Raw genomic sequence first — 16154 nt, 5'->3', positions numbered from 1 at the left:
CTAAAGATGAATTGCCAAAGTTATCAACAGAAGGTGTGTATCGTATGAATTGTTTGTGTGGTAAATGCTATGTTGGACAGATGGGACGAAACATTACAATAAAAAAAAAATCTGAAAATAAATATTAAATACTCACAAACACAACTGTCGACAATTGCAGAACATGCTTGCCAACAAGGATTATCATGATGTTGAAGTGTTGTGTATATGTAGGACTCGTATTCGGGTTGTCTTTCTCGTTCCGTTTATTTGCTCCTTAAAGTCCACATCTTCTCCTCATCACCGCTCGGTGGTTACTCGTTCGCGCCGCCACGACATCAATGGCGCTCTATGTCTCTCCGTTCCCAGAGTATGTCACTCCGCTGCTACTCTACTCTGTATCTCTCCGATGCACTGCTACCCCTCACTCTGTCTCCTCTATCCGCTGCTACCATTATCGTATCTTCTTACTCCTGCTCTTCGCTATTCCGGGCACCATCACTCCAACTCCTCTCCAGACTCCAGCTCTAACCAAGACTCCAGCTTCCACCAAGACCCCGACCAAGACTCCTATCGTATCTCCCTACTTACTCCTGCTCCTCTCTTCCCCGGGCACCATCGCTCCAGCTCCCACCAAGGTTCCAACTTCCACCAAGACTCCCCCAAAAGCTCTCGTCTCTCTGTTGCGCTGTGCCTTTTATCCCCGCATCAATTAGTCCCTATTAATTATCTCACCCCCCGATTACCCCTCGGCCCCCAGGCCCCCAGCCTCACGTGACTTTGTTATTGCCGCCAGAGCGGCGCCACTCATTAATCACTCACCCTCTTAACCAATCACCGGCCTGTGTCCCCGGTTGCCCTTAACACCTGTTACGCCACTTAACGCGTCTCCTCTCATGCCTCAGCAACAACAACATCGTGCTTGTTTGCCTAGCAACAGACCCACAGAGCGCGTGGCGCGTGTATTTCAGGTCCTACATATAGATAATTATTAATGGCTGAAACTAATTCGAGAATCTACTGAAATTGAGATAAATACAAATAACTTTAACTGCTCTAACAGCTACAGGCTTAGTGCGGCCTGGAAGCGTATTATTATTAAGTAATACACCTTACAATGGCATGCCTTGTAAAGGCATCACGTACTAATTAACTGTGATTAACAATCTGTTGTGATATAATTACAATAATCCCCCCATCTGATCTCCACGCCTGTTTGACTCACAGTGATGAAGTCATCTTGCTCTCTATTCAAGACCGGAAGCAGGTGGTTCTCTTCATAATTCTGACAAATTGTAATTACTAGCGAAATAGCACAGTACTCGATGGGCTGAAGTCTTAACTAATTGGCACATTTGTTTACGTGACAAACCTTACTGGTTGGCTGTGTCGGGTGGTCGCGGGTTACGACACATTTATACTTACGCGATCTAACTCAAACAACTTATTATGCGTTCTATAGTGGTTCCTATCAAGTAACTCTGCATGTTTTTGCTCTGATTTCAGGACCTTGAAGAGTTTGCTCAGAGCTCGGGTGAGCACGGCCTCATTGTGTTCTCGCTGGGCTCCATGATCAAATACATGCCTATGGAGAGGGCTGAATTGATCGCCTCTGCACTGGCTCAGCTCCCACAGAAGGCAATACAAATATAATCCATACCCACAGTAGTGGGAATTTATTTTTGCCAAAAACAAGTTTTTGAATGCGCAAACCCTAGATTTAGTCAACTTTGATGTGCTGAATTAATATGGGTGGCTTGCTTTCGATATGTTTAACTTGATTTATGCAAGCCACCCACTTTTATTCAGCACATCAAATTTGATTAATTCTGAGGTCAAAAAAATATAATTTCTACTTTGGAGTGAAAATAAAAGTGCGTGCATTGTAAACTTTTTTTTTTACCAATTTTCGTTTAACGTTTTTAATCCCACAGTGGTGAATTTAGTAAACACTTGAACATAAATTCTGGTCATTTGCATACACTAAGCTTATGTAAAAATGAAGTGCAGCAAAGAAATGGAAGTAGTATTCGTCTCTAGTTTATGAAATAAAAAATGCGATTTACAGGGGGAGAACATGCAAATGGCCAATATGTAGTCGTCAAAGTTAGGATGGAACTCAGGACCTCTTGTATACCAGGCAAGGTTGTAAATACTTTGCCACCGCATGTTAACTGTGAAAAACAGCAAGGCTGTAACCCTCGAGGTCTATGAATGAATCACCCTGACTTGGAATGTGGTCGATCTGTTGAGACTTCGAAAGTAAAGCAGATCTGAACAGGGACAGTGGCTGGAGGGGTGCCCACCATGCACAAGCAGGTTGTTATTGGGCTGCGGGGGGCACGTTGTGTGTATTATGCAGACTTTTTATATGCAGTTGTACTATACGTCTATGATGCCCGCCTTTAGCGATCCGCACTGACCAGTGGCGGGTGAAGTATGGTCAAATGGCTTCCGCAACCAGCGCGGCGTGTGGTGGCCGTCATCCAGCAGTGGAATGACAGAATATATATATGCTCTTACGGGCATTTCACATTCCAATGACAGGGGCCATGTTTAACAACCACTGGCGATTGCGCACGAAGTGAAACCTGTTATGAACATGTATCGATGGCAACGATGGCTAGCCTATGCGAGAAGTTGAACATCGAGCAATTGAAAGCGTGCACGTTGCCATATGACAGTGGAATTAAATGACATTTTGAGCAAGGCGAGACGTATAGCGCATTTAATTGTCGTCTTTGCGATCGTTAGGTACTGCAGTGTAGGAGAGACGGCAATACACATGGACTGCAATGTTAAAACAATGCGTACATACATACTGCAGTGTATATATTGCGACAGCGTATTCAACGTGCACAGAGAGGGCACTTCAATTTAAAGTAGTTATATCAGCAGTCCTAATTTGCCGATTCCAATGGCGATATCATGACGATGTTTAAATAGAATCGTGATCACGGCTCTCACCTGCGTGCGCAACTTGAGCATACACATGTTGCCCTCAGCCCGTCAGAAGGGGCGTTACTAAGCAAATGGAAACGCAATTCATAACAATTCAAAGGATGTCATTGTGTTAAGGATAGCAATCGTAGTAATTAGTGTTGTGTACTTGTTGGTCTCACGCGAAGGAAGAGGGAAGCACAGCGCTGGCCAGCATCAGCCGTTCGCTCTGATTGAAAAAAGGTGTTAAGATGTGCAAACTCCAAATGGAAACCTTTTAGAAGGAATCAAGTCTACACAATACACACATACTTGTGGTGAACATGCAAACAAGCATGCTTTGATAATATATGCATATTTATATTAAGCGTCAAATATTTAAAATGATACAAACAGACCACACGACAAGTTCAATGAAAGTGTGTAATAAAAAGGTGCATTCTCTAGCTGCTTGGAACTACTTTTCGTGTTTAGTTTTACCTTCCCCCCAGCACACTCTGATGAGCACGGTTGGCTACATACATTGCGAAAGAAGTTTAACATGCTTACGTACATAGCTGGATCACGTTTATCTGCAGATAATTCTAAACCAATGCCACAATGCTAAAATGTCACCACCAACGTGTTTTAAACATTGTTTTTATCAACGTCACCACAATGTCACCGTTCTGCTGTTATGGCACACTGGTCGTAACTTTTAAATAAAATGTATCTTTACTCTTTGATTCTTTCTATTAAGTCACGTAGGTATAAAATAAATCACGACGTTTCCGGCGTAACACAAGCGTCCATCATCAGGTGGGGAAGCCACCTGATGATAGATGCTTGTGTAGCGTCCGAAACGTCGTGATTTATTTTATTTATACCTACGTGGCTTTATCGAAAGAACCAAAGAGTATGGATTTCTGCAGTCAAATCAAGAATGAAAATGTATCTTCATTAAAGTGAGCATTAGGCTTTTGTTAGCCTTTTCTCTTCAACCGGAGTGTGTGACGTGACGCCGTGTGACCTGGTAGGTGGTGTGGAGATACGAGGGGCAGAAGCCATCTTCCCTGGGCTCCAACACTAAACTGGTACCTTGGCTGCCACAGAACGACTTGCTGGGTACGTAGAACGCTCATGATATTACATCACAGCATCTATAGACCGTATATAGTTGTCCTACACTTTTATCAGAACTGGCCAGGTAGTGCTGTAATGCCATCTATGCCCTTATTCGGGAATTCTAGTTGCCTGACAGTATCATCAATGTCAAAACATATTTAGAAGCACATGAGTCTTAGTTATTTTCCATTCGTGTTGCTGTCTTTGGAAATCACGAACATTCATATTTTGAAGATTCATAATTCATGCAAAATCAGCCATCCCACATGTACGAATAGTGCACTTCCTATTGTAGTACGGATGGCTTATTGTGTTTTTATGACATAAATGTTACGTTTGTGCTTGTTCTTTGGGGTGTGTCTCGCAGGTGGACCAGCATTTATTGCCCATCCCTAGTTGCCCTGAGGAAGGTGGTCCGCTGCATCTTACCAAAGCAGTCGATTCCGTGAACTGCAGATGCTTTTGTGCATTACGTTAATTAATACTGTATTGACATTTTGCGGGGATATTTAATCTCTATAAATTATTACATTTGTTAATTTTCACGTGACATGTTTACGAAAGGGGACACACACCTCGGAGTGTGTCCTCAAATGGCGTTGCAAATTATTTCGTGGGAATGACTTATGGCGTGACGTCGTGACAAGTACTCACAACGGCAATAACACAACACGAGACTGAGACACTTTAAAAGTTCAAGAGGTTTATCTTCCACTCTCAACAACTTTAAGGGAGATTCTGGTGCGGTGCTACATGCATCACACCTCTAGTTAAACCCGCAAATGCAATGGAACCAAGACCACTGAATATTGTACTTACATCAAGTCTGAATGTGCCCTAATATAAATAAGAGCTGATCAAATCAGCATATTATTCCCCGATGGCCATCTGAATCATTTATTTATCATGAAAATAATCCAACAAAATATTTAAGAGTGTATTGTCACTATCTTGATGTCAACACGTTGGTTACCACCATCTGGGACATACGAACGGTTAGTAGGGTTAGTGTTCTCAACACCTACGCAGACAATGCATTTCAACAGAACCTTCACTTGCCACAGACCGCAACACACAGTTAAAGACAACATAAAGGAAAACACGGTTAAAAACTAAATTAAAACCTTTAATATGGATAATAGTGGTCACGAAAGCCCACGTGTTTAAAATAACATGAAGGACATTTGCACCATCTCTCCCCTCTCTTCAGGAGGGGGCTGTGAATTGGTATTATTTACGCAAGCACTATCTCTTCTAACGTGAATTTGTTAAACTACGCCTTTTGCTCGTTCAAGGAAGGGTGTATTGCAGTAAATCTGAAACTTGCAAGCGAAAAGCAGAACGCAACGTAATATTAATTGCATTGATGCATGTGCAATTTGTAACGGCACGGTGACACAGACCTATTTAATTTTATGGTTATAATCCCTTGTTCATCATGACGTCCTTTTTACTTTGATGTCTCAATAGCATTACAGAGATCGCGTAACATAAGGGTTGTATGTTGACGTCGAGGAGGGGGGAGGAGGCGCTTCGGCCCCCCATGTGGAGTGACGTCAGCCGCTAATTATTATGAGGGGGGGGGGTGTCCATTTGGAGGACGTCAACTTATGATTATTAATGGGGGGCTGTTTGATGTGGAGTGAAGTCACCTGCTCATGATTATTGAGGGGGGTTGGTCGACGTGGAGTGTCGTCACGAGCATTGCACACAGACATTATTGGCTCATTATAGGAGGTAATAATAATAGGGGGTGGTGTCCATTTGGAGGACGTCACCCACTCATGATTATTAGTGAGGGCGGGGGGTGGCGGTGGGTGTCCATTTGGAGGACGTCACCAACTGATGAATATTAATGAGGGGGCTGGTCTATGTGGAGTGACTTCACGAGCGTTAAGGACAGACATTCCTTGGTGATTATAGTAGGTATTGTGGCTGACTCTACGAAGGGTGTTGCTCCAAAAATCTAACATCGAAACCAATTAATCACTTACGAGTGCATTAATGCTAACAGTGATACTCCCTTGCTGTGAAAGGCCACCCGAAGACCCGCGCCTTCATCACGCACGGCGGGACTAACGGAGTCTACGAGGCCATCTACCATGGCGTCCCCATGCTCGGCTTCCCGCTTTTTGGCGACCAGAAGGACAACCTCCTGAGAGTGCAGACGCGTGGGGTTGCTATTATACTGGACATAACCATGGTCACTGCCCCGGAGATCCAAGACGCACTCGGCTTGCTCATCAATAACAGCAGGTGTATACGCAAGAACAGAACATGTATCAAATCAAGATAGAACATGTATCACTCATTACGTTGAATGTTTAACATGGAGGCTTTCGCAACCAATATTAGCCATTATAGGGGGTTTTCTGGGTTCGATCACGTAAATATAAATGCGTCGTTAAACTCGCCACCACCCGACACAGTCAATTAGTAAGGTTTGTCACGCAAACATAACGTGCCAATTAGTTTATAGTTCAGCACATCGGTGTGTTGGAGAGTAAATCTACAACATTTTCAATTCGAGTACCGTGACGTTTTGCTGGTAATTACAACCAGCCTCATCAGGCGATAGGCGAAACGTCAGACACGAATTGTAACATGTCCAAAATACACACACATTACCACGCTAACCTATGATACAGTTAAGCATAACTCGGCTTGAAGAGGCGCCCCTACGTTCTCCTAGTTACTCGCTGCTGTTAAGAACCAAACTGGCGTGTTGCATGTGCCCGCTGCACGTTGGCCATACTAAGCAACCGACCCCAAGGCTGCTGAACACACCTCCAATTAGCACGGTGGGCTATGTATGGTGCGAAACAAGATCAATACATAAAAACACAGAAACACCACCCAGGCACACATTTTTGTAATACAATTCCAACCACTTAATTTCAGGGAATTTGAATGTTGATGCAATTCACCACCAACACAAGACATTTCCTGATGTTGTTCTGTACTTCATCGGGATTCTGTATGTATGCATGTATGTGCTCAAATCGCATTTCAAATTGCAAACTTCTCTCGGCCGGGTCCTGTGGATATGAATGGATAGGTAAGAGAGCACACATCAGCTTACCCAAATCAGGCACAAGAGAAAATAATAGAGATATAAAGACCCTGAGTTCTGGGTTAAAAGGGCCAATTTCCCTCTCCCCTGCTTCTTTATCAGAATCAAGATATGTATTTATACTGGAGGAATCCGATGAGCTATTAAGTTATTTTTCACAGATATCCAGTAAGGGGCACGGGGTCAGAACGTTACAACAAGAAACACAATAGGAGTGGAAAGTATAGGAAAAGTACACAAATAACTTTAAAATATATACAAATGAAACAGATTTTTTTCATCTTACCAGATAAAGCTCACAATTATACATTTATAATAATTGCTCAACAAAGTGACTCATTGCAAGGAAATATATAGCAGGGAAATAATTAAAATAATATAAATGCATTTTTTAATGTGGAGGGAAAAACCGGAGGACCCGGAGAAAAATCCAGATGACCACGGGGAGAGAGACATACAAGCTCCAAATATACAGGCGTTAGGGTCGGAATCGAACCCACGACCCCCTGCATACCAGGCGACGTAGTTAACATCTCGCGCACCGAAGCTTACCAATAGACTGCCTGGGAAAAACCCCTAGGGTATCAGGTCTAATGGTTCGGGGCAATTCGTTAGGATTAAATCTAGATGTGTGTTTTGGTTCCTTCCTCCGGGCAGATTCTTGGCCAAAGCATATAATCACATTATATTAAAAAAATAAGCACAATGCAAAATAGTTTTGCAATAATTCTTCGTAAACATATATAAATATACTTTGTAAAAAATAAATAAAAACCAAAAAGCCATAACTACGCGGTCTATTGCATAACTGTTTGCCATGGTGGCGTCGCCCGATATGCAGGAGGTGTTGGGTTTGATCCCAACCCTGATATCTGTATATTTGGAGTTTGCATGTCTCTCTCCCCATTGTCTTGTGGATGGATCAACGTGCCTAAAGAGTATTTGGCTGCTACAAATTTCCACGTGATAAGTCACTTCATTGGGCTATTATTTGCGGCAAGGTCGCTTCTAAAAAGGGCTATGTAACAGCTCAGTGGGGCCTTACCTCTTAAAATAAAAATGTGTTTAGTTCATAATTTCATAGTTTTATATTGCTTATGTCCTCCAACGCGTGATGTCCACAGCTACCAGCAGAGCATGGAGCGCCTCTCGCGCCTCCACCACGACCAGCCCGAGCGACCGATAGACCGTGCGGTTCACGCGCTGGAGTTCGTGATGCGTCACGGCCACGCGCGCCACCTGCGCCCAGCGGCGCATCGACTGGCCTGGTATCAGCTGCACTGCCTGGACGTGGTGGCCTTCCTGAGCGCTGCTGCAGGGCTTGCCCTCGCGCTGCCCATCCTCCTCTGCCGCCTGTGCTGCCACTGCAGGAGGGCGGCCAAAGTGGCAGCCAAGAAGGACAAGAAGGAGTGACGGGAGCCGGGTCACTGTGTAATTTTTTTGTAAAATTAAATTGATTGCGGTCCTTTTTGACGGCGTTGTGTGACTTGACAATTACGAAACAGCTGTTTCTGTACATCGTCTTTACATTTGATTGCATGTAAATGCTACCTGAATCCAAATTTTATTGTCTCGTAATTCCATCATGTTGTAACGTTCTTAGCCCGTGCCCCAAATAGACATTGTGAAAATGAGCTTTATAGATAATCGGATTCCTCCTGTAGTATAAATGCAGATTCTGAATTGTCTCAGGGTCCCTTAATAGCATTGAGCGACTATTGCTTGCTATATTGATCGATAAAAGGGGTAATGCAAATGTAGGTTAACCTGAAATGCATAATATAAACGGGTCAGGAGACCTTCGTAATAACCTTTCACGAACATGAAAGGTACGCAAGTGGTAATATCGTGCATGCAGCACATACAGACATAAAATGGCTGTTTCTGAATTTAATTCACCTTTCAATGTACATTCATCTCACCATATGGTCCAGAAATGACATGAAATAAGTCTATAACCATTATGCTTCGTAATTATAGTTGATTTAGCTTTTCCCACATTAATTGGTTAATAGTTATGGGACCGGATTACTGCTGTAATCTCCCGACAGATCTACAGTCTTGCACCATGGGAAGGCTTTTATATGAACATATTCACCCACATTTCGAAAAAAATTACACAGCAACAGTAGTAGCAGTATCATGACTTTTGCAATGGATCTGGTATAACAGTGGTGAACGTATGTGCAATGGCTGTTCGTTTGTCCTGGTGAGGGTCACGGTGGCAGCATGTTGAGTAGTGGTGGTCCAGACCTCCCTTTCCTTGGCGACAGACTATAGCTCTTTCTGGCGAGTTCCCAGGCCAGCTGGGTGACATAGTCCTAGATTTGAAGCTTTCGTGACTGCAAGGAATCATCTTCTTAGGTTTTTTCGGTAAAGTCACGTAGAAAGTAAAATAAAATAAAAACAAAAAATCACGACGTTTCGGAGGCAACACAAGTCTCCGTCATCAGGTGGGACCGTCACAGCCAGATTAGCTGTATCAAGTGAGGCAATGATTCAAGATGTAATCCCTTAAAAGCGAGTTGAGGGGGGAGGGAGAGGGAGGGGGGAGCTCATCAGACTATGGTAGCCAATGAAAGGAACGTATCGGGAGGGAGGGGGGGCGAGGCCAAAAGGGTGGGCGATGGACGTGGAAGCGCTTGTGCGCAAGCGGCCAATTACTGCACACGCCAACACAATGGAGCGATTGTGCGCAAGCGGCCAGCCACCGCTGGCCCAGGGGTCTTTACCCAGTGGGACGTGCCTGGTAGTGTTATAGGGGGGACTCTGTAGGAGGGTCATCCTTACCAGGTACCCGAACCACCTCGACTCGCCAAGACAAGGGATACCAGGACACTCCGCTGGAGCCAAGCCTGGGGGTGGTGTTCACCGGCAAGCGCCTGGTGGCCGGTTGACCCATGTAACCTGGTGGGGCCCAGCCCGAAATGGCTACGTGGTGCTGTCCTGGGGGCCCACCATCCGCAGGATGAAGGGTGAGGGGGGGCAATGCTAATATGGCAGGGAGAGACATGGTCTCAGACGGACTGGACCTTGCCGATGATGCAATATCCGATTCCCTGGAAATGCGTCAGGAATTTTAAACTCGTGAGCGGTCTGCACTGCTCCAAGAGCAATGGTTGTCAACCTTGTTTGGCTCCTGCTCTACCCCCTCCCCATCCATTGTTGAGTTTAGTTTCAACCGAGTACCACCTTTTCTGACCCAAAGTGGTTCTGAGAAATACATTTATTAACAATGAACGTGATTATTTTAACCAATTATTAATTTTGTGAGGTATTCTATAACTAGCTAATAACTGCAAGCAAATAAAAACAAATTCAACGAACGCCCTGTATGCGTGATGTAATTTGTTCGTGCTCATTGATTAGTCTTGGAAACCCGCATTGTTTACAATAAAATTAGTTTAGAAAGGTCTTTTACATCGTTTTATTTTTCCATGTGGATATTTTTTTTATCATATAGTTATTTTATATTGGCAGATTCATACAACATGATTATTCTCCAATGACTCTCACATGATATAATTTCACACATGTGTAATAAAGGACTCTTTAGGCGATGTAGGTCTCCGTTTGTCCTTTATTGGGTTCTTGTCTTGCACCCCGCGGCGTCCACGTTCGGACCCGCGCCTCTTCTGTCATGTGCCCCGCATACCCCGCAGCCACACCGCTACTCCGTGTGCCCCGCACACTCCGCAGCCACACCGCTGCTCCGTGTGCCCCACGCACTCCTCTAACTCCTCACACCCCACTGGCTCCTCACACTCCGCTAGCTACTGCTACCCCACGTACACCACTGGCCGATGGTGCCGTGACTCCGACCACGTGGCAAATGGCGCCACTCCTCCGCCACCACCCAGCGTGGCTCTCCCCTATTTCCACTCTCTTCCAACTCCCAGATCTCTTCCGGCTCTCACCCTATATCCTCCTTCTCACGTGACCCTGACTCCTCCTTCCCGTACTGCCCCTGTCTCCGCCCCCACTGACCCCGACTCCCATTGGAGCCGAGGTGAGCAGTGGCTCCTCTCACACGCTCCCGTCGACCCGGCTCCGCCTCCGCAATACTCCGGCCCGTGTGAGTGGCGCGGAGGCAGCACCCACCCTGTCCTTGCTCGCATTACATATGTATAAATTATCTCACGTACCCCCCATTTACTCCCAGCGGTCCACGTACCCCACTGTACTATCACTCTATCAATCAAATTTGCCTTGCCAGAACTGCCCATGATGTTGTCGACCTAAAATAGTCGGAAATGAAGCCATTTATACCTTTCAGAAAATATTACAGGATGCTTTTAATCATATTTCTTCTCCTCGGAGGGATACGAATATGACTAAGGTAATTTTGCATTGTCCACCGATTCCCTAATGGTTTGCGAGTATAATGACAGGGTGACACCTGCTGGCCTGGGAAGGCATTCACGGGTACGGGCACAGAAGTAACAACCAATCAGGAAAGGAGGTGTATCTAGGGCAAAGGTAACAGGTGGGGTTAGCCGAGATACTCTGGGAAACTGCTCGAATGTTCCACGAGAGGGTGTAGCCGGAGGCGGGGCCTAGCCACACATGGGGGGATATAAGGGGGAGCGGACCCAGAGCTCGGGGCTCGTGTGTGGGGTCTTGGGTCCTGGCTGTGTCGCTGTTCATCGACATCTCTCTCCGTCGTTCGGCCATGTGGAAGATCTCCTGCGTAGTTTCCATCGCCATCATCGTCATGCCGCCAGCCAGCGGCATGGCCGAGTGAGGGCGAGGGGATCACGCTGAGTGATCAGCTGTGCGTGTAGCCAGTGAACGTGTTATTACCTAGAGTTATACTCAGTGTGAGGAAGAACAGTGTTGGCCTGTGTTGTGCTCAGTGTGAGTAATAAAAAAGAAGTACCCTCTATACGACATGTCGTGGAAGTCGCTCATTACACTAGTATAACTTCCAAGAGCGTTCTCATAGAAAAGGGCTTGACATAGTTAAAGTCAATATCGGAGGTGTTTTACAGAAATTTGTGCTCTTCAAGGTGAAACTCAACAACTTGTATTCCGATATTGTCTGCCGTTCTGACATTAAATGTGAATGATCTGAACTTCGTAAACGAATTTTCAGCCGGTCCCTTCAAGTTGGACTGGCTGAAAACAAGTGGTGGAGTTGCAATCTATTTTCAAAACAAAATCTCCTGCTCTCTCCTTCACACCATCCATAAAACAAGATGATTTGAAGCAATTGTGTTTAAACATTGATCTTCCTAGAAAACAGTTATTTCCTGTTACGTGTTGCTATAAACAACTTAATAGTTCCGGCACCATCCTGTCAAGTACCAATAGTTTTTACCTTGAAATTTAAATCGGTCCCAATGTAATAATCTCACCTGATCCACAATCTAAGATAGTTGGTAATTACATTATAATTTGTTTATGTGGTTGGAATTCATCTGAGCAACCACTGCATTGCCTTCATTATTTGCGCTTCACAAGAGGCGCAAAATTCCTCAATTAAGTTTAAAACATATTGATTGATGTCCAGACTTTGTATAAGTATTTCCTCCATGCAGACCAGGAAACTGTCTGCAAAATCCCAGTGTTTGGCATTTCCTGGATTTAACATTTGTACAAATAGATGAGAATTAAAAATATGCACGGAAAAATGGATAACTTGCTCTGCTCAACTATTTAAAATATACAACCTCATGAGCCATAATCAGTGCATAACCCACCAAATCCCACATCCAAGACGCCAGTCCACAGGCGTGTGTCAACATGTCCACATCGAGCAGAGAGCAAAGTCAAAATTTACTTTGTCCCTACCCTGATAGACTTTGCACTGGCCGCACCCTATCACGGAAAACATGTGTTTTTTTCCTGACCACATTGTAGGTCAGGATTTGTTCTGTATATTCGCGTGACTGGCTTCATGCGCAAGATTCTGGTAAGGAAAATAACGTTAATTTAATGAACTTTCACTGTTGGCAAACTCTGAGTTGTATGTTTGTTCAGTATCTGATGTGGCACGGGGAAGTAGAGAGCTTGAGCTTTGGCTTGCAGAGTAATGCACATGCATTTCTGGATTAAATAAATTTTCAACTGTTAATGTCAAACCTTTGTATGTACTGTATGTCCGTTGCACCTCTTTCGCACTGTACGTAGACAACCATGGTAATCTGATGTGCGAGGGAAGGACAACAAATGTGAATTTTACGATCTTGATAAACACTTTAAACATCAAAGGCAAATCATCCCCTTGTCAATTTGAGCGTAGATTGGCGCATGCCTACATTGATGCCCCGCAGCCATGGTTGAAAGTTTTAACGTACCAATGGCTAGGCCTCCGCAAGGTAAGGTAAAAGTTAAAAGGTAAAAACATCGAGCCTACCTATACCCTACCTTTTACCTTACCACAATACAACCACTCTACCCTACCTTTTACCCTTTAGCAGGTAAGGTAAAAGGTAAAAGGTAAAAAGCAACGAGCCTTCCTTTTACCCTACCCTTTACCCTTACCCCATACAAATTACCCGATTACAGGGTAATTACTGGGGTACTACACATGACAAAGGTTTATAACGGTAAAAGCTAGGTAGAGCGCTTTACTCATATAGAATACTCTCGATTATTCCAATTTTACACGCTTGTTTTCATCGTTGTTGTTGTCGTTGTTGTCATTGTTGTCGTTGTTGTTGTCGTTGTTGTTATCGTCGTTGTCGTATCCTCAAATCTTGTAACTCAATTTTAACCCACTTCCTAATGTGGTATCGACTGCACACTTGGTTTGCTTATGGCATACTGATGACAATACTATATTCTATCATAAAATATATATATTTTTTTAAACATTATTTTATTTGTTATGTTTCGGCTTGGGTCTAATTGTCGACGCTCAACTGACGTTGGCTGTAATTGGCCACGGTCCCTGACGTTGTGGCAAGCTTCGGGGCCACTTCCTGGAGTCGTGGAGTTCTGCCATTACGAGTACATTTAATAAAAGCGTGTTTAAAAAAAAAGTTTTAAAAAATATTACTTATTTAATGGAGGCCACGGACTGCACCACGGAGCTTTTAGCGGTAAACAAGGCACCGTATTTACCGGGTAATATTTTGCGCTACCTTTACCCTACTGGGTAATTCTTCCGAGCTACCTTTACCCTACCCTTTACCTTACCCCTTGGCATGTCGACACCTTTACCCATTTACCCGGTAAAAATGGTAAATTACCTTACCTTGCTGAGGCCTACCAATGGCCATGGCCAGCTTATCTAGAATGACCATTTATGACATCCACGGAGTGATAACTATTTTATCAACCTGAATGAGATATTGGGGTGCAGTTAAGCCATGCTCCAGTGTCTGTGTGTGTTTGTACTGAGCGCAACACCAGTGACGATTATCTAAACCGGTCCTGGGCCTCCCCTAGGTAGATTCAAATGAGCACCTGGTGTTGCATGTAAAAACATCGCCACTGGGGAGACAAAGGCGGCAGGGCGTGGTGCTGGTCACCCCATCCCCTCGTGAGTGTTGTGATAGCAGCGAAACTGGACCATCATGGTTCAATAATTATTACACGCTTTTTATTAACTCACTGTCTGTTGTTGTTGTTGTATCCTCAAATCTTGTAACTCAATTTTTACCCACTTCCCAATGGGGTATCGACTGCAAACTTGATATACTTATGTCAAACTAATGACAATACTATATTCTATCATAAAAAAACATAGATTTTAAAACATTATTTTTATGTTATGTTTCGGCTTGGCTCTAATTGTCCACGGTAAACTGACGTTGGCTGTAATTGGCCACGGTCCCTTACGTTATGGCAAGCTTCGGGGCCACTTCCTGGAGTCGTGGAGTTCTTAAATTACTAGTACGGTACATTTAATGAAAGCGTGTTTAAATGTTTTTTTTACTTATTAAATACATTGTTACTCACCGAGAGCCCCGTAGCGACGCGACCGCCGGACTCTACATTAGCTGATGACAAACTGTGCCACACGCCCTTTGGGAGCCTCGGAACCGATGAAGTTATTTTAGCTTAGCTTTTCGTAGACGTACGCATATGTCATCGAAATGGATAAGGGATAAGCAGGTTGAGGAAGGAATAGCCCTGCGACTTAGACACAGAAAGAACAATTATTTGCTAGTACAGGTATTGTTCCACATATAGAACAGATAGTTAATGAAAAGTTGTCCGTAAAGTGAATTTCTAAATATTATTTAAATGGAGATGCGTTCCGACGGACAACAAAAAAATCGGCTCCAAGACCTCAATAAAATCACACTTAAAAATGCAGAAAATCTTTAAAACTATTTAATATATCTAAAACAATTACAACAAATAAAAATAACAACAAAAACAATGCAGAAACCCTTTTTAAATCACGTATTTGATGGGAAATATATAATTTCACGATGAAACATAAATAATGCTAATAATAAGTTGCTAAAAAAAATACGCCACAGTACTCGCATCCACGTTCTCTTTTTTGTATTTCTGCCATAGAAACACGCGTTTAGATTCTTTAGCTGCTATATATTTCCACGTGATAAGCAATTTCGTTGAGCTATCATTTGTGGCCAGGTCACTTCTGAAAAAGAAGCTAATGGCATAGTGGGCTTTACCTGGTTAAATAAAAACGTTTATTTAAATGTTTCTATGATCTGCTTACCTTTCCTATAATTTGCACTCCTATCGTGTTTTTGTAATGTTTTGTTGCTCTAAATTTCTACTGGACATCTGTGAAAAAGAGCTTCATAGCTCATCGGATAATAACTTGCTGCATTTTAGCCGGCCGGCACTCTGCTCGTTGCTGTGAGTGTTGCTGTTCTGCCCTCCGTTGTTGTTGGAGGGCGACTGCCTCCAATTGCTTAGTAGTGTCATTCACGAGCCTGTGCTCTCCACTGTGCACACACATACACAGTATACTCACCCTCACGACATAATCACATATACCCAACCATCCATTGTCACTTCCTCAACAATCCCCTACCTCAACGGATATGCTATATCTCGGTTAAACCAACATTCTATAAATCTCTCGAGGGTAATTACGTACCAACCAGTGCTGGTGAAGTATGGATAA

General features: G+C 43.8%; 2 protein-coding genes across 4 annotated transcripts in view; both read left to right on the top strand.

The window, feature by feature from the left end:
• Positions 1 to 9628, top strand: part of LOC144737971 (UDP-glucuronosyltransferase 2C1-like) — a 45393-nt gene extending 35765 nt beyond the window's left edge. Inside the window, exons 6-9 of the mRNA XM_078620886.1 lie at positions 1486 to 1617; positions 3936 to 4023; positions 6060 to 6279; positions 8221 to 9628. Coding sequence (XP_078477012.1) covers positions 1486 to 1617; positions 3936 to 4023; positions 6060 to 6279; positions 8221 to 8509 — 729 coding nt within the window. The 3' untranslated portion in view covers positions 8510 to 9628. The remainder of the gene's footprint in view (positions 1 to 1485; positions 1618 to 3935; positions 4024 to 6059; positions 6280 to 8220) is intronic.
• A 3234-nt stretch (positions 9629 to 12862) lies between these two features.
• The window catches only part of LOC144737978 (UDP-glucuronosyltransferase 2A2-like), a 44318-nt gene continuing 41026 nt past the window's right edge, over positions 12863 to 16154 (top strand). For 2 of the 3 annotated variants that reach the window (XM_078620897.1, XM_078620894.1), the window contains exon 1: positions 12863 to 13010. In XM_078620897.1, the coding sequence (XP_078477023.1) occupies positions 12996 to 13010 (15 nt within the window). In that variant the 5' untranslated portion in view covers positions 12863 to 12995. Of the gene's footprint in view, positions 13011 to 14126; positions 14586 to 16154 lie in introns of those variants that run through there. The other variant, XM_078620896.1, reaches the window with a different exon arrangement.

Source organism: Lampetra planeri, chromosome 76 (genome assembly GCF_965212315.1).
Source record: "Lampetra planeri chromosome 76, kcLamPlan1.2.h2, whole genome shotgun sequence".
Classification (NCBI taxonomy): Eukaryota; Metazoa; Chordata; class Hyperoartia; order Petromyzontiformes; family Petromyzontidae; genus Lampetra; species Lampetra planeri.
Note: the sequence above shows the minus strand (reverse complement) of the source record. Positions and strands in the feature narration are given on the sequence as shown.